The sequence below is a fragment of the Passer domesticus genome, chromosome 2, assembly GCF_036417665.1.
Source record: "Passer domesticus isolate bPasDom1 chromosome 2, bPasDom1.hap1, whole genome shotgun sequence".
Lineage (NCBI taxonomy): Eukaryota > Metazoa > Chordata > Aves > Passeriformes > Passeridae > Passer > Passer domesticus.
The window spans coordinates 65,683,167-65,707,861 of NC_087475.1; the positions used below are offsets into that span (position 1 = coordinate 65,683,167).

Sequence of the window (24,695 nt, forward strand, 5' to 3'; positions counted from 1 at the left end):
TTCTCTTGTCTCTCTCCCATTGCTATGAGGTGAATTGTTCCTGCAGGCAGCTTGCTCCTACCTTCTGATATAATGTGGTCTTTTAGTAATATACCATGCCACCTTTCTCTCTTCCCATCAAAAAGCATCAGTATTCTGGGTCTACCTGTAAAACCACCATCTGTCAGAGGAAAGAGGTGTGGCTGCGGGATCTGTAACCTAGGCAGTGATAACAGGTAAAGGGCTGCCCCTGATTTCAGATGCTGGAGGAAGAAAATCATGCATAGCATTCACCAAAGCAAAATGGTTTCTTAAAACTATCAAGCTTCCAACTGAGGCAATTCCAGCCCAGAGAACACTTCAGAAGAGAATACAAATACATATTTCTCTGTCCCCACTTACTTTTCATGGGCCCTGCTGGAAGAATTCCATTGATGTTCATTTGCAGCAGTCAGCTTCTGCATTTTAGAGGCATTTTGACTGACAGAGAAAAGCAAAAAGAGACAGATGTACTCACTGGGGAAGGCTTATATATAATTGAACATGTAAACATTTGCAAACCACTGTTATTTTTTACAATTGTATGAATAACATTTCCCTTGACTTATGCTCATAGGCCTGTCAGGAGTTATGTAAAGCTGGGTACAAAGCAGCTGCCCCTGATTCACTGCACCACAGGCTCTAGGCATGCAGTGAGTCACTGGTGGTGTTTTGTGCACCCCTGCTTCGAGGTACTGCATCAGAGCAAGGGGGTGCATCACTACAAGGGGGGTGTCAAAGGCACATTTTGCCATGGCTCTGTGGAGCAAAAAGACTTTCTGCTGCAAACTGTCTGCCTAACTCCTTTTTATTATGTGAAGGGTCAATAAAGGAAGTTGTTTATGTTCTTACACTCCTCTACCTATGGAAAAAACCCCAAACAAGCTGAATTAGTCTCAGCTGAGTGGCAGGTCAGGATAGAGAGTTCTCATAAGGTGTCTCTTGGGACAGTTTGTAAGGAATTAGAAAACATTCGCCTTGCCCAAATTTGCAAAGGACTTTTTTAGTGCCTGATATATAGTAGATCTATTAGATTATTTTCAGCAGCATATTTTCAGTACTACTGCTTGCTGGAAGGAGTTTCCACAAAAATGAGATTTGGAGGAATTTTCACACCCCTCCCGCCCTGGTCAGAGTAAATGGGTTCTGAGTTTTGATAATGCTCTTTGTGAGTACAGTGGCTATGCTCAAAAGGAATATTGCAAGGAGAACACCCTTCTTACCCTGGGAGTTAAGCTCTCTTCAGTGGCATACATCGCTCACCATGGCAATGGGAATTGAATTTTCCACTCTCTGAGCTCTCCTGGATACTTAAACCAGCATCATGTAATACTATTGTGGCCGGTGTCATTGCACCACTGAAAACTAAATGAATGAATAAATTAGAGGCCTGGCATTTGGGATTGCTGAATTGCATCCAAGCTTTTTATTGCAGCCATGAGCTCCTTTTGCGCTGACAGACGGAATGATGCTTATTAGGCAGTTAGGCAGATCATTGTAACCAACTAACGTGAGAAGTACGGGAGCACGGCAATACATCAGAGAACTGAGACAGGATTATCTCTTAAGAAACCCCTTTCCAACACCAATTGCCTTTTGACTGCAGGGCCCCTTCTTATAACACAACAGTTTATTCTTCCTTATTGATGCAAGTAATCTAAGTTTATGGCTCCTGTCACAATCTTTTCCTCCTTGGCCTTTTAACTGCCTTGAATATAGAAGCTATTCCCATCTTCTCGAAAGTTTGTGCTCCTTCAGCTTTCAGCTTTCATCCTGCTCCTATTTTGTATGTCTCTGAATATCCCTCAATGTCACATTTGCAGCACTCAGTTCCCTCTTTTGTCTCATTTCTGCGCAATTGTCTCCAAGGCTTTTTCTCAGCCCCATTTACTGTGTTTCTCCACAGCCACTCTCAGCTGTGGGCAGCACTGCAGGTCCCCTCAGCTCTGCCCACCTCTCCAGGACTTGGTCAGGTGCCAGAGCTCTGTTCAGACACCCTTTATTCCCTTGATGTGTCCATATTAGGCTCCCAACCTGTTAGTGTGGTTGCATGGAGGGTTCCAAACAGGTTTGATTATTTGCTCAGAATGATTTACTGGTACTTGAGAGGGAGTGGCCCTTTGCCCTTGGCATGGCACTAACATTATCCATCAGTCTGCCAATTTGGAGAGTTAATACCAGCAGAATAATAACTCTATAAAAAGTTGTGATTCTTTTCTGGCTGGTGTGGCTCCCTGAACTGGATGTTCAGGGTTGATGTTAGCTTGAAATTGCATGAGGGAAAGGGGAGAAAGGGAGTAAGAAGACGCAGTTGGGAACGTGTAAATGTGTATAACTATTTTTTTCAGAAAAGGCATGACATAAGATCCTCTGTGATATGAAATTATCCCAAAGTCATATTTTGTGGCCATTAACCAGTGTAGGAGCACGCTGCCGTGGGGAGGAGGAGCAGTCCTGTTGGCTGCCCCTTGTGTTGCCACCTGTGCCTGTTTGTGGTGCACTGCACGTGGTGAGCTGGAGCACCTGGAGTTCAACCCAGGGAGAGAGAATCCCAACTGCTCAGCTCTCCACGTGGCCACACCAAGTGGCACTGAACACCTCCTGAAGGCAGTGGTGAGCTGTCCTGCTCCAGAGGAGGCTGCTGTGCCTGGAGATGCCATTAGTGTTTGTTGTGTTGTTTGTTCTCACAGTTTGGTGTTTGTGTGGTGGGGAATGAGAGGCAAGCTGAGTCTTTTTCTCCTCAGTGGAAATGAAAGGTCAGTGTGATGGGACACAAGATTGTTGTGTGGTATTGGGAGGCAACCTTGGTTTAGTGTGTATGCATACACAAAAAATTATTGTAGGAGAGCTCTTAAGTGCAGATGTACTTTCCTGGTGAGACAGAGATACAAGCCTCCATTTAAGTGCACCCCTGAAATCACACCAACCATTTGGCTGTGGAACAGTTGCCCCAGGAAAGCCATAAACCTTTATTGCTTGGAGACCTTTGAAACTGGACTGGACACACCATGGTGTTCAGCACAGATTAAAGCAAAGTGCTTCAGGGAGCAAAGCACAGCAGACTACCTCAGGGAATGAACCACCCCTTGGGAGCAGGGGACTGGATGCAATTGTACATTTCCATCTCGAGTTTTTGCAAATCTGCTGTATGTTAGACTCAGAGACCTGAAACACAGTCATCTGCTGCAGAATACAGTGGCACAAATCTTTGGTTTTAGTTATCTTAAACTGGATTAAGTATCACTTCCAAACTCTCATTTCTGACTCTATGTTGTTCCTTGTCTTCAGGAAGCAAAAAATGCTTGTTTTCTACAAAGCAGCCACGTAAATGCTTGTGGCAATATCCTGTTGGGACAGGTGAGGAAGAAGTGATGATGGAAGTGTTGTGAGGAGAAGGGTGCAGACAGGGAGGAGGAAGCCTTTAGACCATCCCTCAGTGACAGCCAGATGGGAAGATGGCCTTATTCTGGTTCCTGTTGTTGATCCTGTTGAAGTTACCCTGACACTGCCAGCAGGTTTTTCAGGTGGGAATATCCAGACTGTGAGCACCCCAACCTTGTCTTGATCAGGTTTTATGTAAAGGCTGTTTCCAGAATCATCTTAACCAAGAGTAGCAGACACTTACACTTTAAAGTTTAGTTGTTGTTTCTGCCTGAAAACTGCAAAATGTTTCTCATATTTAATTTATGCTTATTTAATTTTTTAAAAGGAAACAAAACATAAATAATGAGTTAGAGTATCGAATCTTCAAGTGACACTTTTGCACGGTTTCCCAGGGGCATGTTGTTCCCAGTTGAGGCATGTAGGTGCTGAGATTATGAGAAGTAGAGAGGTGCACAAAATGGAAAAGATATCGTGGATTTTGCTCATTCCTGTAAACACAGGATTTGTCAGCCAGTTGGATTATACCTGCTTATCACATCCTCTAGCCATTTCCTATGGCTCCTGTCAGAGAAACACTTAGCGGTGTCTCAGCCTCTTCAGATCACAGCTGGATCTGCTGGGTTAAATGGCTAATTGAAGGTGAGTGCTTCAGTGTGCATTAGTCAAACCCTGTAGTTAAAATGGCAGATAATTTCCTTGTAGCTGCATGCAAAGGCAAATGTCTCTGTTTCTCTTGTTGGTTGCCATCCCCAGAGCCAGCTATGAAGGGCTGCTGATTTAATTGCATAATCTAGCAGGTCTAGCAGGGCTCAGTGACAGGGCTCTAACTTAACTGTAGCTAAGGTATTCATACTACACAAACTTTTATTCTATGCACTCATTCCACATTTGTGTTGGGCCACATGGGGATATCGAAGATGCTGTAGACCTAGAAGTCTGCTGGAATCTCAGACTGTGTAATTCACTGTGGTCATTAGGACAATAGCTGAGTAGATGTGTCATGTAGTGAATATTGCTTAGTGTTGGTGCCAGGAGCTGAACCTTCAGGCTTCTGCAGCACATATCACAGTCTGTGAAAGTAGCTGTACCCACTCCTCCAGGATCAAGGGCTGTGGTGAGCTATGCTCTTGGAAAAGTTGGGTTTGTTTATTTGCTTGCTGTTGCGATTTTTAAATCTTTTTAACACCCTCTCTCAAGATCTCAAAGCAACACACAGAGGCAAGAAATCCCAGTGCCTTTTGGAGCTATTATCCTGTCTTCCTTATGTAGGGAAAAGAAGGCTTCAAGAGGCAATATGAGTAACACAGTGGTTGCACAGAAGTCCCTGGTAGGGACAGAAGTTGGCTGTAACCTTTGGGATCCCCCAGGTTTCTGCAGAAATCTTGGTAACATTTCTCAGTCATTATAGTAGCAGCTTTTGCCTTTAAAAGGTAGTACCACGTCAGTTAAAGGCAAAAATAAAGCAGTCTATACATATATCTATGTATATTCAACCCCATGTCTCTGCTGAGTTGCTCACATTGCTCTTTAAATCCTAACACCAGAGAGATGGTCAGAGCTGTTTTGCTCTCCTCCAGAGCCTTGACCTGAGCACTAGCAGTGTCTGGAAGTTGTAACAGAAAGGCAGTGCAGACAGGGTGAAATGTGCTCCTTGAGCCTTGACCCTTTCTGCTTCCTTACTGTGAAAAGCCTAAAACCGAATATTCATTCATTTGTATTCAACCTGGCTGTTCTGCTTTCAGACCTCCTTTCTTGTCTGCAGCTGACAGGATGTCACGAGGAAGTGACATGGCAGTGACACTCCATATGTCATGGTCCACTTCTATTCGAACTTGATTTTTATCTAGTAATGAATCAAGCCACAGGAGTCCAGTCTGGGAAAAAACGTGTCCCAAGGAAGCCAGCTGAAGCTAGAAAGTTTTTCAGTCCATTTGGAAATAGGAATGCATTACAATGCACTTTTTCCCTCCACAGCAGACCCCGGTATTCTCTCAAGGTAGACTGGGTACAAAAGGGGTTTTGCATTATTTATTAGTGTGTCTCTGTCAGACGTAATGAGGGCTATAAAGTATGTAAGAGTTTATAATTGGCTATCTGCACGAAGTAATCCTAAGGGGGCTGTGTAAGGATCAAATAAATTATGCTTCATTATAGTAGTTATGCCAAGGATATTAGAAAATTGTTTTTGGTTGGAGGAAGAAAAATAAGGAGAAGCAGAAAACTAAAACTCTTCGTTACTTCCCAGACCCACTGCTGTCAAAGATTTTACAGTCTGAGGGAAGATTTCAGTATTTCTCTTTAAAATTCCTGATGTGTTCAAGATGCTAAATAAGCAGTTGCCAAGATACTAGTACAAATAATGCATAAATGGAGTTTATCTAAATTGTTTTATTAATAAACTTCACTGAAGTCTCCCATGCAGTTAAGCAGGAATCCCAATTCCCCATTTTCCGCCATTGGCACATCAGCTTTCAGAAATGAAACTTTTATCTCTTCCTCTCAGGGGGACAAGAATGCTCACCCTGCCCCCTCCTCCTTCCTGGAATGTAATTATTGTTCTGATAATTCAAAACAAGAATTCTGTGGCAGTAAAAGAGACAGGAGGAAAAAAAAAGATGAACTGCTGGTCCTAGAAGCTGTGATGGTATCATTTTAAAATGAATATTTATGTTTTAGAAAAGCCAGGAGTAAAGGGATCTCCATGTTTCTGACTTAGTTATAGGGCTCTTCTAATGCTTTTAGATACAATTTTTGTTACAATGGAGGTGCCTCTGGAGTACATAAGTTAGACAAGAAAAAGTCTTGTCAGACCCAGGAGGGAGGGAATATCCCTTCCTTTAAAGCAGTTGCTGGGTATTATTCTAGTTTTAAATAGAAACTCAAAGGACCACAGGGTTTCTGTCATGATAAAATATACTTTCTTTTCAACAATTTCCAGCAGTGAAAATTACTCATGCGTTTGTATATTAAGTGTAATACTTTCACAAGTCTAAAAATATATCCTATAACCCTTATGAGACCATGGTTGCTCCAGTCCCTGTCCAAGCCATAAAGGGAGCTCATGTTTTGAAATGCTTTAGCAGACCAGTGTTCTGTATGGACAGCATTGTGTGGAAAGCAGGAGGAGGCAGCTGCTGGGACCTGGAGCAGCAGAGGGATTGCAGCCTCTGTAAGTAGCTCAGCTCAGCCTGCACACCAAAAGCTGCACTCCAGCTTCAGTCAGGGGCTGTTTGCTGAATAAATAACTCTGTCAAACAGCTTTGGCTTGGGATCGCTTGCAGGTGGTTTTACTTGCATCACAGAAATCATAGGATGCTCATTTGATATCTGAGATATAAATTTGTGGGGACTCAAGCAGGAACCAGCTGCACAAGTGGCCATTGAGGAGATGGACAAGTCACAGGAGTCAGCTGGTTCTAAAAGAAGAATGCAAACAATAGTCAGTGTATGAGGAGAGTTGAAAATAAGGGGCTTTTCCTCCTTGAAGACTTTATAAATGGTCTAAGTACCATTGTTAGTGGCTCCTGCAGCCATCTAACACTCACCTCATAGCCTGCTCATTTTCTCCTTCATTTTTTTTCTTAAATTCTCTATCAATCCTTTTAGGAGGTCCAGCCAATGCTGATAATTCTCCTTAGCATTCTCTATTCCTAGGTCCAAATAAAAATTCATGTCTTGTATCTAGGAATTGCATGCTCCATTCACTAAGTATTAATCCATTAAGCCAATGATCTTGTAAATTGGACCAGAACTATTGAGTGCTGGCGATGGTATCAAAGCATTGATTGGTTTTACCAAGGACAGCCTTTATAGTGAAGAGTTTCTAGAAGAGCCTTCCACTGCTCATAAAGCATTATTTCTAAAAAGTTTTTAGGAAGAACGGACAAAGATGAGCTCCAAGAGTCACACCGTTCATTTTAGGGTTTTGCTAGTTGGTATTATCACCTCTTCAAGGTCTTAATTTCATTTAACTCTCCTTTTGGTTCTCTCCATTGAAAACAACAAGTTTGATTCATTTTTCGACTGCTGTCATAATATTCTGGCATGGCTTTTTGTTTTTTGAAGGGAAAATTCCAACAGACTGTAAAGCCAGCAGCCACAGAAATCCTCTGGGATGGAAAAAGAGGCTGTATAGAATGGCCAGTTCTAGCAGGGAAAAAAGGAATAAATTGGGCCTGCTTAATTTGTTATAGAGAAAGGTGGTGCAAAAAGGGAAGAAAATGAAACGGTTTCTCAGAGCTCCAGTAGAGGTTTAGCAGAGTCCATGGTTTAAGGGGTGAGCTGGAATTGCCACAGGAAGATGCTGGTTAGACAATGTGAAAAGCTTCTGTAGCAGACACAGAGCCACAAGAACAGAATCTCTTATAAGGTAGTGGGATCTCCATTGTGAGGGGCCTCTTAAGAACAGATTCAACAAACGGATCTTCTGGAAGGTACAAGTAGAGCTTATCCTGACTTTGAGGCTGAAAGATGATTTAAATAACTTCTTCATGTCCCTTCCAGCCCTAGTTTATTAACTGAACTTTACTGAACTAATTTCAAAATTATTTCAAAGGTGGGCTCATGAGAAGGGAGAAGCACACACTTCTACTCAGTTCTTCCCTCTCACACACTGGTTTGCATTAACAGAAAGAGTCAGGTTTGTTTTAGATGTTAGTAAGGTTGTCCATATGGATTCTCTCTGAAGAGGATAAGTGACAGCGCCAAATTTTTCTGAGCTGCAGATGTGCAATATATTTGTAACAAACTGCAGCTCCTATCCAAAATCATTTTTATCACATTTTGTGGCAAACTGAAAAATGGGATCTCTTTGAGGAAAATTGACTTGATAGAGTAGTTCTTCCCTCTGCAAATTGGGTCAGTTATTGAGTTTGAATGCCTTTGGATAGGAAGCACAGAAAAAGCTGTGTTTTTATTTGTTTTTTAAAATAATTTTTTTTTCTTGGATATGTCTCGTGATGCAAGCTTTTCAGCATATGAAAATCATGCAGAACAAAACAGACAGTCTAACAGTGGGAAACAGTATTTTGAGTGTCACACAGTTCTAATTTTAGCTGTGTTGAATCTTACTGTCCCTCTTACTGAAAACAAAGTAGCTGAGAATGGGGTAATAGTTGATTTTAGTTTAATTGAGGAAGCCATATGAACAATCGATATCACATGAAGTCTATTATTGCTTAGATTTAACTCCATTTCTTTTGATTTCCCACTGTAATTCAGCACAAAGGCAAACAGCACTGAATGCACCTTTGTTCATGCATAGATTAATTCATGTGCTTAGCTGCTTGCTCTGCAAGTAGCCTTGTGAATGTAAAGGGTATTTAAAAAGCTGCTAAAAAATGCTGCATCTACAGCAGCAAACAGTAAATGAAACTGACCTCTTCTCCACCAGCTCCTCTGTATTTTACAGCACCTTGCTGGCTGAGCATTATCCATCAGCAGTAGATACACTGTACAGATAGAGATGCAGTTGATGGCTGCAGGCCTGTGGATCAGCTACGCTGCTGGTGTGAACATTTTTGCAGAGTAGAAGACTTAAACCTGGGAAGCACCAGTGAGAAAAGCATAAAATGAAAAGTGATTCTCAGCTGTGCTTGATGACTGCCACTGACTTTTACAGCATTATTTATCTTACTCTATTTCCTATCTAGAGAAGTGATTTCCAAACTCATTTCATTTGAGGGGTCTTAGAGACTATCCAGTAGAAATGAGGAGCCATTCAGTTTTTATTGCAGGTATAGATTTCCTAGTAGCATGTATGAACTTCCTCGGAAAGTACCCTGTGGTTTGTCAGAGGGTCTGCAGAGTGTGTACTGAAAATATGACTTTAAAGTCTTGAGTATAGCTGAAGTTTTACTGAGATGTGCAGTGGGGGATCTTCTATTAATCCACGAACAACTCAAGTGAAATAAAATCAACCAAAAGACCCCAAACTTTTAAACAGGTTAAAATCCTGGTATGCTGGATACAGACTTTGCATCCATTCCAGTTTCCCCACTGGATACAGACTTTGTGTCCATTCCAGTTTCCCTGTGATTTTGGGGATATGTCACCAAATAGGAAGTGTGAAGGACCTGGCTGGACATATTTTGTTTCTTTATTCATCATCTACAAAAAATTGCTTTTTAATAAATTAGTGAACTAATAGGAAAACCATGGAAAAGCAATTATTTGGTTTAATCCATGACTGAATATTTCCAAAAGCAGTGGAATCACTGGAGTAGTGCTCAAGAGTCAGGGTGTTGCAGACTTAGTCCTTAAGTTCTTGTTGAAAATATATGAGGATGCCTGTCCATTTATCCATTTTTGTGCTTAGGCACCTTCACTGATGCAGGATATATCTCCTTCATTCCCTCCTTACAGTCTTTCAGGAGATCAGTTCATGTACTGGGAAATCCTTCGAGCATGGAGCTTCTGAAAAGTTTTGTCTAGTTTTGGCCAGTCTCTGTTTGCTATTGAAATTCATATTAATGAAAAGGAATATGCCTTATCTACTATGACTACATGGGGAGTTATGCATTTTGGGAAGTTAGTTATTAAACTACCTTTTATTAATTACAGTAGGCATCCTTGTGTTTCTAATGGAATGATTTCTATTTAAATACATTATGCCATATGCCATATGCTGATCTAGACTCTTTGAACTGTCAAGCATTTGATTCTGAGTCACAAAACGACGGGGTGAGCACACAGATGGGTTGTCACATAAAGAAGTCTGATGGCATGTGATAACACTCAGGCTTTTTTTTTTTCTTTTTGCCATAAAGCTCATAATGTACAAGCATTGATCATGGCTTGCCAAACAGAAATGAGCTGACAGTTAAACTCCAGAGTGTTTTCTGGAGCTCTTCAAGCGTTTCAGTTCCACTCTGCAGATTCACTCTGTCTTTAACTGGACCATGTCACATCCTTTTCAGAACAATTGGTGTCAATCATTTTATTGTGTGACAGACTCTGGGAGAAATGACACAGAGACTTGCCAAAGCAATTGAATGGTAGCAATTGAGGCAGACCAAGGACATTTTGAGGCAGCAACTTTTTCAATACAAATTGTTTTCTTTTAAAGTCAAGCATACAAGTTTATGCTCAGGAGAAACACAATTTTTCCTTCAATCTTTTCCTTCTTCCTTAAAATTCAGATAATTTCCCATAAAGGAAGAGAATTGATGACAGGAATTGAGATATTTGCATCTTCAGGGCAGAATGAGGGCAGAAAGATAGAAGATAAGGGATAAAGAAAAGTGTAAGTAACTTTGGGCTGGGTTCATACACTTTATAAAAGTGTTTACAGCACAGCTATTTTCCCTTGAGGTAGGTTTCTAAACTCACATTAAGATCAATAGATATCCAGGGTGGAACTCATTAGGCTAAATCTAGATGCCTTGCACTGTTAGAGATACCCTAGGGTCTGCAAAATCTATGTGTGGGCTGGCAGGCATGACAGAGAACTTAGGGGAGCCTTCCACTGCTCTGGAGAGGCAGCTAAAGGAGCAAGATACTGAACAGCAATTAAACTGGCAGAAGGTGACATACTTGGGTGGCTAAATCCCACTCTGGGTGTGTACTGCCAGTGGAGCACAATTCAAGTCACTGACCTACAAGTGCCTAGTGCCATATGAGGTCCCTGTGGCTATTCCACCTCCAGCTGCTAATCCAGATGCATTGGCTTTGCCTGCTTCCTCTTTGTCATGTCTGCCAGTCCCATGTGAATGTCTTTGCTGTCTTAAGAGTTATGTGAGCATAGATGTATCCTAGTCAGAGACCTATGTTTATGCATTCTTTAGGATGAGAAAAAATGTCTTCTAGACTTCTCTGATTGTACTGACAAAGATCTCAACTCAACTGCCACTGCAGAGGCATCTGCACAGGTTTGATGTGCCCTGTGTCCCCTGAGGCACCTAGAAACGAAGCATCTCTGGGGTAGAAAATTTCCCTCTCTGAGTCTGAAGCACCTCTGTATTAATGAGGTCACCAGTTTTGATCAAACAAAAAACAAAGTGAAGTGATGTTTCATCTGTCAGAAAACTCCCATCTGCACCCTCCATTGCCCCATGCTCTGTCATGGTGAAAGTGAGGGCTGTGACTCTCCCATGACACAGCACTTTGCTGACTGGACACTGTCACACATTTGTAATACCTTTTTTAGGCTTCTGTCGCTGGTCCCGCTTTCCAAGAGCTCCAGCAGGCAGGAGGCATTTCCTGACTGTGCCTGTTTGCTGGGGTTGGGAGCCAAGCACGTGCCAGGCAGTGCATGCTCATGGTGTGGAGTAACCCAAAGTAACACAAAAAGTCTCGGGAAAAGTATAGGGCTTGACAGTCAGAAAAAGGGGGGCTAAGTAAAGTCAAATGGTGTGAATTAAAATCTGGAGCTCAGAACCAGAAGAGAAAGGGTGGTGGGGTTTTGCACTTGGCAGAAAACCTTATTTCTATCACTTTCAAGATTAAGCAGTGTTATTGGAGGCAAGATCTGCAAGCTGAAGGTTGAAGTATTTTATTCCTTCTGGTTTGTGCTGTTCTTATGCTTCATTTTCCTTTGTGTGTTGAGAGTCTCTCTAATGTCCTGCTACAGGAAGGCTGTGTCAGAAACACTTTGACCTTGAGTGAAACCCTGAACTAACTTGCTGTCTCACATGTCATGACACTTGAAAGAGGAATGGGAGGAAATTTGGTGCAGCATAGAATTATTTCTCTGTTTGTACTCCCACTGCCTGGACACTGGGGAGTCCCTTGCTGAATTAATTAATATTTGTGAATTGACAGGATTGTACCCTCTCTCAAATGGTGAGGGTACATTAAGCTCAGGCTCTATAAGGAACCAGTCAAATGTCCTGTGTTTAGTGACTACTAGCTAAAGATAGAACTTTTTCCCAAAGTGTTGATCTTGTGTTTAATCCTAATAAAAGCCCTTTTCAGCTCCATGTCTGGGTCTCCTGAGGAACAGATACTAACAGCAATGGAAGGGATTGGTGTGATAACGTTTCTCTAACAGAAGAACAGCAGAGACACCAAAGAACAAAGTGATGGTGCTGAGAGAAGGTAGAAATGTAACCCTAAAGAAGGGGTGTTCTGGGTCAAGTTCTGGGAGGGGATGGTATAAAGACACTGTCCCTCACTGACTGCATTGAGGCTGGACTCCTGCGGGCATGGGAGCCAGGCTGCCTGCAGCTGGCACAGCCTTGCTCCCTTCTTTCTTCTCTTGGGTCCTGCTGTTCTTCCCAGGCTCTGGAGTTTGTCATAATCTGTTCTGACCCTCTTCTATCACTTCACTGCTGCTTGGTATCAGCTCCTGGAGGGTTCTTTGAACAGGGACTTCAGAAGCTGTGTCTACTGAAGTATTTCACATCCCAGTTTTTAACCAGTTCTTCTTTAAGTACATTGTTGGCTAAGGTATGTCTGAAAGCAACAGACCACTTCAGATGCCAGCTCCATTTTACTTTCACACTCTGGAGTCCCTTTTGTAGGAGGTAAATGCTTTAAAATCATCACAGGGAGGTGAGTTTTTAAATCACAAGAAACATAAAGTCAAAGTCCGTGCTGCATCTAAAAATTGGTTTTGTTTTGCTTGTCGAGATTACTGTACCTTCAAGTGACAGATGGGAATGTGAAAACTTTCTATCATCCTTGAACATTCAGGCTGGCTAATAGAGAAAAAATGTGAAAGGAAGAATCATCATTAAAATGATGATTGAAAATGGTCTTGAAAGCGATGACTTCCAAATTATTGTCTGTCAGCTTCTCCATATGGCCTGAATATCTGTCAGATGAACAGTATACATTAGAAATTCCTTACAAAACAAACAAAAAAAAGGACAAGTTTTCTTTTTGGTCAGATCTGCAAATAAAAGGAGAGAAAGTAGATAACGGGGAAAAGAAAAGAGGGAGATAACTTTAAGTAGATATTTCTCACTAAAAAGTGACTGTACAAAAAGAAACCTTCAGTTCTGGTTTTATTTTTCTTTGCAGTATATATATCAAGTCTGGCCCATTCCTTTTATTTTTCTATGTGAAACTACAAATTGGATTTTTACAATGGCAAGGCCCACTGAAGGGCTCTTTCCTTCTTCAGAGGCTTCCCTGGGTTCCTGTTACAGCAGTGCAGACCCCTCTAACTGCTGGGCAAGGAGGCCTTTATGGTGCCCAGCAGCCTCTTCCACTGCATTCATAGGGTATAACTGTCTGGAGCTGAGGATATACAAAAAATGAATGCATGTAAAAAGCTCTTAACAAGCCCATAATCAAGAAAAGCCACCAAGGGTTCAGTTACCATTTTAAAGTGCATTTTGTAGCAGCAAGACTCTGAGTCCAAAGCTAAGTGCCTCATTCAGTGCTATCACCACCTCTCTTTATTCATCAAACTGATGGCTTTCATCATCAGACTTAGCTGAATCATGTGCTTAGATTCACCCTAGGCAAGGGAGAAGGAAGAAGACTATCGAAGGTTTGGCTTTATTTAACAGTCTTTTGGGGGATGCAATCATCAAATGGACTAACAAAACAACCAAGAATGAGCCATTTAGAAATCGGGGAACACTGTGCCCTCAACAAGTGAGAGGAAGAGCTGGGAAACACGACTTGCAGCTATGAAAGGTCAGGACAGTTGCAATTCATTTATGATCTGATGTCTGCATGGATTGTTTAAGGCACATCAGGTCCTTGAGTGGAGGCTCCCATTGAAGCCACAGCAGAAATCTGAGAACACCCCACCACAGGGATTTGCAAGTTTCCTTTGTTGTGCACTGGCTTTTGCTGATAGGTCTTGGTGTTTATGAGTGCAGTCATTTTGCCCACAGCAAAATCTGGTTAATGGCTCTTGGTTTGTTAATCCTTCTCTATTTATTGTTGAAGACTTGCTCATATACAGGATATTCTTGGAGATATTAACAGTGCTTAATATTTTACCTCCTGGAGCAAGCTGTTTGCTGCATGCCAGAAATCATTTCTTTATCACTTCAAAGATGAGACCTAGATCTGTGCCAAGCCACTAATGTAATTACTGTCCCTTCCCTGCTGCATCCACCATATGCAGAACCTGTTATATGTAATTATTTTCAATCACAAACACCACTCCAGACAGACAAGATCATCTTTCAAGTGCTAAGTGTTACTAAAATATGGTCATGCATTATACTCACAGCAAGAGTGACAGAGAAGGCAGTCTGGATGGGACAAGGATTACTCTGGATTGTTTAATATTAAGGCATCCACTGTCTGACCCCCTGGTTTGCAGTTTTACAATCTGTAGGTCTGGGCAGCTCCTCACTTAGCCATGTAGGCTGGTTTTAGATCACTTTTTGAAGGGATCCATCATTCTGCATGGACCACGCGAAGAGCCTAAGGGCTGTCTGGGACCCTCTTAAATACTGAAGCCAAGGTCTTAATTCCAGCTTTGGATTGCCAAGGCTGGTTGTGCTCAGCCAGCCCTGCATGTCTCTCCCCATGCCTTGCTAGCACGTTGAGCCAGATGCAGCATTCACAATAGCAGTGTTTCACAGAGCAGGGCAAGAAGCCTGTTTCATTCCCAAATATGGAACCTCTCCAGAAAAGCTGGTCTGTGACAGTGCCAACACCTCCACTGGTACATTGTAAATCATCTAAAAAAGCTGCCAAGTGCCACCAGCACCTCCACTTGCTGACTCACCCCATCCCACTGACTGGGTCCCGCACACCTTGAGGCTGCAACCCCCTTTGTGAAGGTGCCATTTAGGGATCTGCACATTTCCTTCCCCTTTCAATTTCTTTTCATGACTGCAGTGGATAATGGAAGATGACAGAGGGTGATAATTACAGCAGATTATTGGTTTTGGTTTTCTTCCTCTTAAAAAAAATGTTATAGGCATCCTAAGCATTTTAAGCAGCTGTAAAGATGGGTGTGGTATCCTGGCTATCATAGCTGGCTAAATGCAATAACTGTAGAGCAGGCCAGAAAGTGACTTTTGAGCTAAACTAGTAACTGCTCTTTACTGAAGCTGCAAAATTAGCTAAATGATTTCCACAGGGTTTGCAGCCCTTGGATTCAACTTGGATCTTTCACTGAATGTTGCAGCTGTTCAGCAGGATCTACATCCTCTGTGATTAAATAAATTGGCTGTGAGCGTGTATGAATTATTAGTGGTAATGGTATGCAGCCTTTTTGCTTTTGCAGGATCTGATCCACACAGTTGCATGCAAACAGGGATGGGTTGATTAGAAGGGAAGGAAGGAACTGAGGGGCTTTTGTCCAAGTCCTATTACCACCATGGGCTTTGAGGCACACTCCACACTTTCAGTGCATAAAATAAAGGAGCCCAAATGCCAGTTGTCAACTGCAATGCCCATGCAGACCAAGGCAGCGTCAGCCCTGTTGAAGTCATGTAGAATCCTGCTGAAAGCAATGGGATATGACACACATATGCTCATAGATATAAATATACCTCAGGGCATAAAGCAAAGCTTGTGAAACTTTTTCTTGCTGACTAGCAGGCTCTAAATCTTTGTGGAAATCTTGTGCTGATGGCAAATCCCTAAACCTGGCCTGAACCTTGCCTGCAATAAGTACTGGAGGACACAAGTGTTTTGTCAAGACACAAATCCACAGCAGGTGCATATGCACCACAAAAGGGAGCTGTCTGAAGGTCAGTCAAACCGGCTGAAAACCAGTGATATCAAGGATATGTCAGAGCAACAGCTTCAAGTCTTGTGACCAGTGGGTACCTGTAACAAAAAAAAAAATAAATTGTATAAGCCTTTTTGCCAGATGGAAACTCCAGGCACCCTGTTGGTCTCTGAAAGGTGCTCACACAAAGAAGTGTGTGAGCTTGCCGATGGCTTTGTACCTTGTCCTTTGCACATAAGCATGCTTATGTGTAAAGCACCACTCGTGCTTTGGGGTCATGTGGCAGCACCAGCAATAGGCAGCAGTTTCCCATTTGATCTCATCATCCCGGGCAGTGCAGACTGTGGGAGGAAAAGAAACTGCACTGCTTGCTGACTGGTACTTCACAAGTGAAACGCAGTGCTGATAAAGCCCCTACCCAGCTGGAGAGCCAGCTATCACTGGGATAAGGAGGCTTTCTGACATAGTTTTCCCTTATTTGGTTTATCTCTTAATAGGAGGCACAGCTAATGGTGAGGCTCAGTGGTGACTGCTGTGGGCTGGTTGTTAGACAGTGTTGGAATGGCTTTAAGGGTGTGAGCATCCATGTGTGAGCTCCTTTGGAGCAATTCAACATTACAATATATTGCATTGCTAAGGAATTTCTGACTGAACCCCAGAATTTATTTTCACTGAAACTGGGCTTTGAACTTACAGATATGGGTGTACAGAAATGGGAAAAGAGAGGGCTGAATAGGGAAGGAGATAAATTACCAAGGTTTGTGATCACTGATCCACTGTAGCATCAGAGGCAGAAAGAGCGAACAGGTACTCATGTCTGGAAAAGGATGAGCTGTGTTTGGAGAGTGGCCCTGGAAAGTGCTGTGAGCAATACTCGTGGGAAAAAAACCAAACAACCTGTTGCTGCAACAAAACCTAAAGAGAGCTGAAAACAAACAGTGTGTGAATGCAATGGGCACTAGACACTCTTGCCACCTGAGGAGAGTAATTGGCAAGGGCTGAGTAAGAGCTTGTTCTGGGTTTGGAGGAGCAGCATTGTTATGCTAATAGTCCTTTCACTTGCCTGCAGTGCTGCTGTTGTGCTCTCCTGGAAGAACTGGGCAGAAGTCTTTCCCAGGACCTGTTTGTAGGGAAGGGCTGGCCGCAGTTTAATCTGGTCCAAGGCAGTTGGGTGCAAGCCTGCCGTCCCTCCTACCCTCTGCATACATCTCCCTGCCCTCGAGGTCTCCCAGACAGTCTGTTCAAGTGCAAAAGTTGGTTGCAAACAGCCCAGCCTGGGCGGTTCACTTTGGTCAGAGCAGCTCCTGAGCTGTGGCTGCCCAGGGGTCAGAACCACGGCAGGACTGGCTGGGGCTGCCACAGTCTACTGGTCTGTGAAGCTGACTCTGGCATCTAGGGTGCTCTTCCTCCCTTCCCCGGCCATTCTCATAGTCAGTGGTGATGTTCCTCCTTGTCCTATGGGGTCCTGCCCCTTCCTAGGACACCACCCATGCTGTCTGTGCTTCACAACACCTTTCTTGCTTTAACAGCTCAAGAGACAATCAGCAGGGGCTTTTTTGAGAGTCTTAAGTTGTCTTTAGTAAAAGTAGACCCATTTTGGCCTAAATTCTCTTGTCTGAGAAACATGCTTTCTGAGAATTTAATTAAAGTGATTCTCATTTACATGGATTCTACCAGCTGCCCTTAGCTCTATGGCCCTAGGGGAAAAAAAAAAAAAAAGAAATGATACTGTGAAAGATATTAGTGAGGACATTAGAAGCAACTATACCCAGATCAGGCAAAGTTCTCAAAATACCTAGCATTCACATGTCCTTAATTGCTTTTCTCCTGTCACAGCTGTTGGGTGAATGCTCCATCTGAGAGAGGGCTGCCTCAGGGATTTCTTTTTCATTATGTGATGTATATATGGAGACAGGAGCAGGCAATGACTGCTCAACAAGGCAAGGAAGAAGTAGGCTTGAGCAACAAGAAGAAAACTGAACATAGTGGAGGAAGATCCAGGAAGCTAATATTTGGCTTAAACAGAGGCAGACATGCTTGGAGGAGCAGCAGAGAAGCTGCTGAGCTGTTTTGCTAACAGCCAAGATGTTAAGAGCATTAAACATCTGAAGAAAGATGAGATACCACTTCTGGACTTCAGGGTCTTGTTCAGGTGTGTCTTTGAGCAAATCAAGAACATAATAAAATGATTTCCATATCTTACAGGAACATCAGCAATATGAGAAGCTTAGGAATCTTGAGAACTGAAACAGTAGGAAGGAATGGCAAGTTCCAGGCCCTGAGCCATCATCCCTCTCAGGACTCCTGTTAGACTGGTGTGATGTCCACTGTGATTCTGTCACAACACCCGGGACTTTTCTGCCCTGATTACACGGCAGCAGAAGTGCTTTGCCATGGAGCACTGCTCCTCATTGTCAGGAGAGGAGGAGTAAGATTATGTGAGGTCAAGAGGTATGCCCAAATGCAGTGTGACAGCTGTAGGGCTTGAAACCTTGTGCTCTACCTAGCAGGTAAAAGGCACCCCTGCAAACCTTCGGTTTGCTTGGCTTTACAGCCTGTGAAATGTCAGGTGCTCCTAGCCCATTATCTACACAGTACTTTGTTTCCAATCTCATAAATAAGATCTGACACAAAGGAGGTAACATTTAAATGTTGTAACGTACACTGAAAAGTTCTCTCTAGGCTGTGTAAAATGCTTTGCCAGCTACATCGGCCTTTTGGCAGCTGCTGCAGTGACAGCTGAGAATGCAATATGATAAAAATGCCACTTCTGCAAAACAGTCATGGTGCATGGGCACATTGCTGATTCCCTGTGATGTCTTGTGAAGGGATGGGATTTGCCAAAACACGTCTGTTTGGGGCAGCATGAGGGCTGGACAAAGCAAAGCATCTTGTGAATGTTAAACCAAGTATGATAACATGACTCAAGACCTCAGTTGTTTCCACTGAATGAATCGGGAAAACTTTGTGGAGTGTGTACCTGTGGTATGCATTGATCAAGTGGTATGAAACCACTACTCCCTTGCTTTTGAAAGAGTGAAAAACAAAGCAAAATGGCAACAGGTTAGCACAATTGTCAGTTTTCCTGATGGAACCTAGATGGACCCTGATTGGTTGTTGTTTTAATTAATCAGAAGCAATCAGCTTGTAAATGCTGGCATTAACACTTCTATTTAACCACATGTTGTGTATTCCAAACTGCATATTAAGCTATTCTGGAGAGTAGAAGAGGAGTCTAAAAGCTCTGAGATAAAAGCTTCAGAAGCTGAGCATGGCTTCTGATGCTGAACTGCTCAGACTGGCTCATCCCACAGACCACCTCTAAAACACTGCAGCAGAAGGCAGCAGTCCAAATGGTTTTCATCTTTTTTTAGGAGAAGAAGAGACTTCTTTTTCTCTGGGATTCTCAAACTGCACTTTGACACTGATTCCCAAGTGGCAGCCTGTGTTGAAGCTAATGGCAATTGCTTGTATAAACTTTTATTTCCTTTTCTCTCCATAGGTTTGTTGATTGGCTCTGGTTGTGCCCTCTATCCTCTTGGCTGGGACAGTGAAGAAGTCAGACAAACCTGTGGTAACCTTTCCAACCAGTTTGAATTGGGTGAGTCATCACCAGAGCATCTCAGCCACATTAGACTCTTCTATGTGTGGGCCATAAAAGCAAACTAGGATTTTAAAAGCACAGGCTTGGGGAAGCAACCTACCAGTGTGTGGTAGGCTAATCATATTGAATAATTCTGGAATGGTGCCGAGGCAGGGGATTTCAGATGGATCTTTGGAAATATTTTCCAGAAGAACATTATAAAAAAAATATATGTATATATGCATATTTTAAGAAATAAATCAGATTTAATGGTCTTGCAATATGGGAGCTAACACTCCTGGAGGTCTTGACAGGGTAGAGAGAGGCATCCTGTCACAGCTCAGGTCAAGGTAATTCTCCATGAGTGCAATTGACTGTCTTTGAATTCTGGGATGTTTATGGCCTTCTAACACAAGCCTAGAGTGTATTTGTATGTTACTCACATACTTGGGAAGCTGGCAAATAACACTTGCACCCTCTGTTTGCCTTCTCCCAAACAAGCTACTTGTCTTACTGCTACTGACTGCACTGAGCCTGGAGTGAGAGCCAGGGATGCAGCCACACCGGGCTCACACCTGTGCTTTCTCTGCAGGGGCTCTAGAAAACAAGGGAACAGCAGAGACCTAAGGATTAAGCCATGTGGATGATCAGGATCTGATGTTTGAATGCGTGTTGAATGAATTGTTTAGCTGGAAGGATCAATGCAATTGCCGATCCCTTGTCTATAAGTATCCCCTGATCCTGTGCTGCTTGAGGAAGAGGGGGATCTGCAATCCTCCTGAAGGACTGAACACTTTGACTCCTCACAGACTTGAGAGCTTCTGCTCTTAGAGCATACAGAGCTCCCCATTTCCAGCTCTGGCAAGCTAAACCTTAGTTAAGCATAGAAATTCTTTGCGTGAAGGACTTGTGCAGGGTCTGACAGTAATCCCAGTGCAAGGAATAGTAGATAAAAATGGTCTAATGGGTCAAAGACAAACCTGCTGCATCATCTCTTGATTTTACACTGATGTTCCTGTCAGATTTCAGGATAAGAAGATTTGTTTCCATCTCTGAGGTATTTCTTGTCAAGATGTGCAATAGAATTGAGGTTGACAGATTAAAAATTAATGCTCTGGGAGAGATGCTCCAGGCCACTCCCCCTGCAGAATTCTTGTGGTGTTTTGAGTGCATTTGATCTGGTAGGGGACCAGAAATTCTCATAACCAGTATTAGCACCCATCACTACTGTGCCATTGATGTCTTACCAGCAACCACCTATGGTGTTGCTCAGGGGATGTGTAATATACTCTAGAAGCTTTACCTTGTTATTCTGAACTCTAATATCCTTCTGTGCTGTTGATATTAAATTTGCTCCTCAGCAAAGTATAAAAAGTTCCTGCAAATTTTTAATTCACCTAATAATAGAAAGATTTAAACACAGAGGAGAGAGAACAATAAGAACAGAAATGTGTAGTTAACTAGCAGAAAAAAAATGTTCCAGAACTTAGATTCCCAGCTCCATGGAAAGATGTGTCAAAGGATGTAAAGATCTAGTAGAAAGATCAGGCAAAACTCTGTGGTAAATGTTGCAGGGCAGATTCAGGTTCATCCCTGCCCATGGCCAATCCTGTGTGGAAGCCTGAAGTAGTTCCTGGCCAGCCCATTGATCAGTGCACCCTTTGAAAGGCCAGCTAGCACCTCACTGGTGCACGCTGGTTCCTGCTCTTCCATGCCAAGTATGTGAGCAGCTCTGCTTCTGGGGCTCCAGCTTGGGTCCCATGTTTGTTCCCAGGTGCAGAAGGGTATTATCTTCCAGATTATTTCTCTGCAGAGTCACAGAAGATGGGTGTTGTGACAGTGTGAGCTCTTCGAAGCACTTGGGCAGTTACAGACTCTTTCTCCTAAACACTGTCATGTCCACAGTCAGAGCAGTCTCCAAGACCACCTTCACTGTCTCAATCTTGACTCATGAGTCAGATACTTGCATAAATTGAGTCACTCTGCCTTAAAAGTCAGTGAAGAAACCAATGTGAAAAATGTCACCTGGCAGCTTTCCTTCCAGGTACACATGAGGACAATGAGAAGCCTTGCATTAAATGTGAAGTCTCTCTGTGTTTCCTAGAGCTGGAGTACACAGCCCCTGTGTGACACATGCCTAGACTTGACAGCAGTGCTGGTCTCACTGATCTGTTGCAATCGTATGTCAACACATTAATTAACAGATCATAATAAGAGCTGAAATTTGCTGCAGTAATTTCTGCTAGGCAGCCCTGCCACTAAACATCTCCTTTCCACATACATTGGCTTAAATGCTTGGCTATGATTTTTTTTTAACTTAATGTCAGTGTCTGTTTGATGGTGTGTTATCAAAACCATCTGTAAAGAAGAGATACTGTCCGAGGGCCATTTAATGACCACGCTGCTAGTCTTTCATAAATACCTCTTGGTTGATGATAACCCTGGCCCTCTAGGTCTCTTCTGAATCATTAGGGGCTGGCATACTCATTATAGCCTACAGGCCAAAAATGATGTTTCAAAGACTTAATCTTACTAAGTCTCAAGACAAATTTAAGTAATTATTGCTTTCATTTGAATATTTAATTTGATTAAGCTGCAATGATATGCTTTCTGTTCATAAGCCTGTGAAATGGGTTGTCTGAAGAACCACGCTGCATTCAAAATCTGCTCTCAGAAAATCTGAGCTGCTGTGAGCCTTGCACTGGTTTGCTAATGGGAGAAAAGGTGATGATGGGAGTGTTGGTCCTGCATCCCCTGCTGCTGTGGGTGCCAGTGAGGATGACACAGAGAGGATAATTCAGCTCCTGGTTGCTCTCAAAGGAGATGTATTCACAGGAATGCTGATCAGCAGACAGCATTCAGCCTCCTCTTCCAGGATGGCAGAGCAAGTGCTGAAGCCTGGGCTACAGGGAACATGTGTGTGCAGTTGGGAGAGGGTCAAAGCTCAACAGGTTCAACCACAGAGCCAGCAAAGGTGGGGGTTCAGCACTGATGCTTGTTCTGGACTTAGAAAAAGTAAGGAGGAAAAATGGTTGAGTTTGAAGGTAGAAAATAAAATCCAGGAACTGCAATCTATATTAGAAGAGGATGAAGAAGAACAAGAGGCAGGTACAGATGAGGGACTTCAAAAACTCTCTTGAGAAGCAGCTGAATTGTGCACTGAGATATGTAATGTCAACCAGAAATATACTAGAATAAATAATTAAATGAAAACTTTTGCTTAACAAAAACATGTCAAACTCCTGCCCCCATAACATGCTCATAACTAGAGAGAATAAATAAATAGCAATGCTAAGAACCCAGAAAAAAGGGCTAATCTTTAGTGGGTGTGCCAGATAAGAAATGCCATGTCTTCAGGTACTCTGAAAAGGCATTAGACTAATAGGCACTCCAAATAGTGCTGAGATGGCCCATACTGTGAAGAGGAGACCCCTCCCTCCACCCCTGCCAAACACACACGTTTCTGTGTAGCTTCCAAAGTAGTATTTAAAAAGGCTGCAGGAAAAATAACTATGCCTTTAAGTTGATTTGAGTATTCTTTTCCAGAAAACCTGAGCTGACAGTGTGAAATATCCAGCAGTTTACTGCTCTCTTAAAAAATTTATATTTATTTGGTTTTTATTACGTGCACTATGTCCACAAGTGAATCCTTGCAAAAGGATTCACTTAAACATTTATGTATTTAATTGGGCTATTTTTTTTCAATCAAATAAAAGTGGTTGTATAGCTCCATCTCTGACAAAGAGGAGTTATTCCTCAAATGAAGATACCCTGCCAAGGACAACTCCATTTGTTGATTAAATTAAATTCAAGAGATGAGCTGTTTTGCAAAGGGGGGTGGGGAATAACCTCCATAAACAGACACCACCACAAAGATCTCCATAAAGAGCCTGGTGTACCTGTAGAGGGGCTTGCTCCCTGCTCTTCTCTAGAAGTATGGTTTTGCCATCATGAAAAGAAGCCCACTGATAGCTTAGGCCTTTGACAAATGACCTCTTGCAAATCTTGTTGAGAGGTCAAGGCCATGATAGGTCTGTGCTGTGTTGCTCTGCTTGTAGTTCCCAGCTTCCCAGCAGTCAGCATGACCTCTACGAAAGTCTTGGAGCCCCATTGCCTATTGCAGCATCCCATCTGGATCACAGGTCACACATGGAGTGGATTTCCCACTGAAACACTAGTTTATGAGCAGGAGAAATCTTCTACCACTGTTTTAGGGTGTTAACGCCTAGAAATAGGGCAATACAAATAAATGGGGGCAAGGAAAAAAGAGATGCTTATGTTTTAAACCAGCACAGTTGCTTGCTCATTGACCAAGTCAAAGTCTGTACTCTAATTTGGCAACAGGGTAATAGTGCCTGAGGTGGAGACTGGAGTAGGAAATGACCAGTGCTCAAAGGGACTGCCTGTCACTGAGGATGGATCAAAATCATCTTCATCTCTTGTCACCATGCAAACTGTTACTGTTATGTTGCATTATTCACACCCTGGACTTGCCTTGTGGGCCCATTCAGGGCAGCAGTGATGTGGCACAGCAGGATGGAGCTGCTGACTGAAGGGTGTAAAAGTGAGTCACATCTACGAAATCCCTGGGTCTGCAAAAGGAATTAGCAGGCAATTTCCCAAAAGTAACCGTCATTATGGCATATCATATAGCACACATTCAATTTTGCTGAGCTAGAGGCACTAATGACATTTTGTTTTCATTTCTAAATGTAATACACGAGAAAAACATATGGAAAAGGAGTGTTTTATCAGGAAATTCATTAAAGTGAGGGACTCTGCATTAAGCTGAGAGTATGCAGAAAATTGAAGACTGCACTAGACATTTGCAAAAGCTTCCACATTCTATATATTTAAGCTGTGTGAAGAAACCTTCTATCTTGCATGCTTGTTTTAAAGGGGCAATGTGAGTGTACATGTGTGAACACATTTGTATTGGTTTTGAAAGTCTAAAAATCAATGTGAGACTTTATTTTTGTCCATTGACTTCCCTGGATAAACGTGGAAATTGCTCAGTTTTACATGCTGATTTCTGTTGTGATGGGTGCAGAGGCAGCCAAGTTCCACAGAAGGTCCCAGAGAGGTCAGGGCATGCTCAATTTAACTCACAAAATCAAG

General features: G+C 42.7%; 1 protein-coding gene across 1 annotated transcript in view; it reads left to right on the plus strand.

Moving 5' to 3' along the window:
* LHFPL6 (LHFPL tetraspan subfamily member 6) overlaps positions 1-24,695 on the plus strand; it is a 135,958-nt gene that overhangs the window by 102,996 nt on the left and 8,267 nt on the right. Inside the window, exon 3 of the mRNA XM_064408930.1 lies at positions 19,497-19,595. Within this exon, the coding sequence (XP_064265000.1) occupies positions 19,497-19,595 (99 nt within the window). The remainder of the gene's footprint in view (positions 1-19,496; positions 19,596-24,695) is intronic.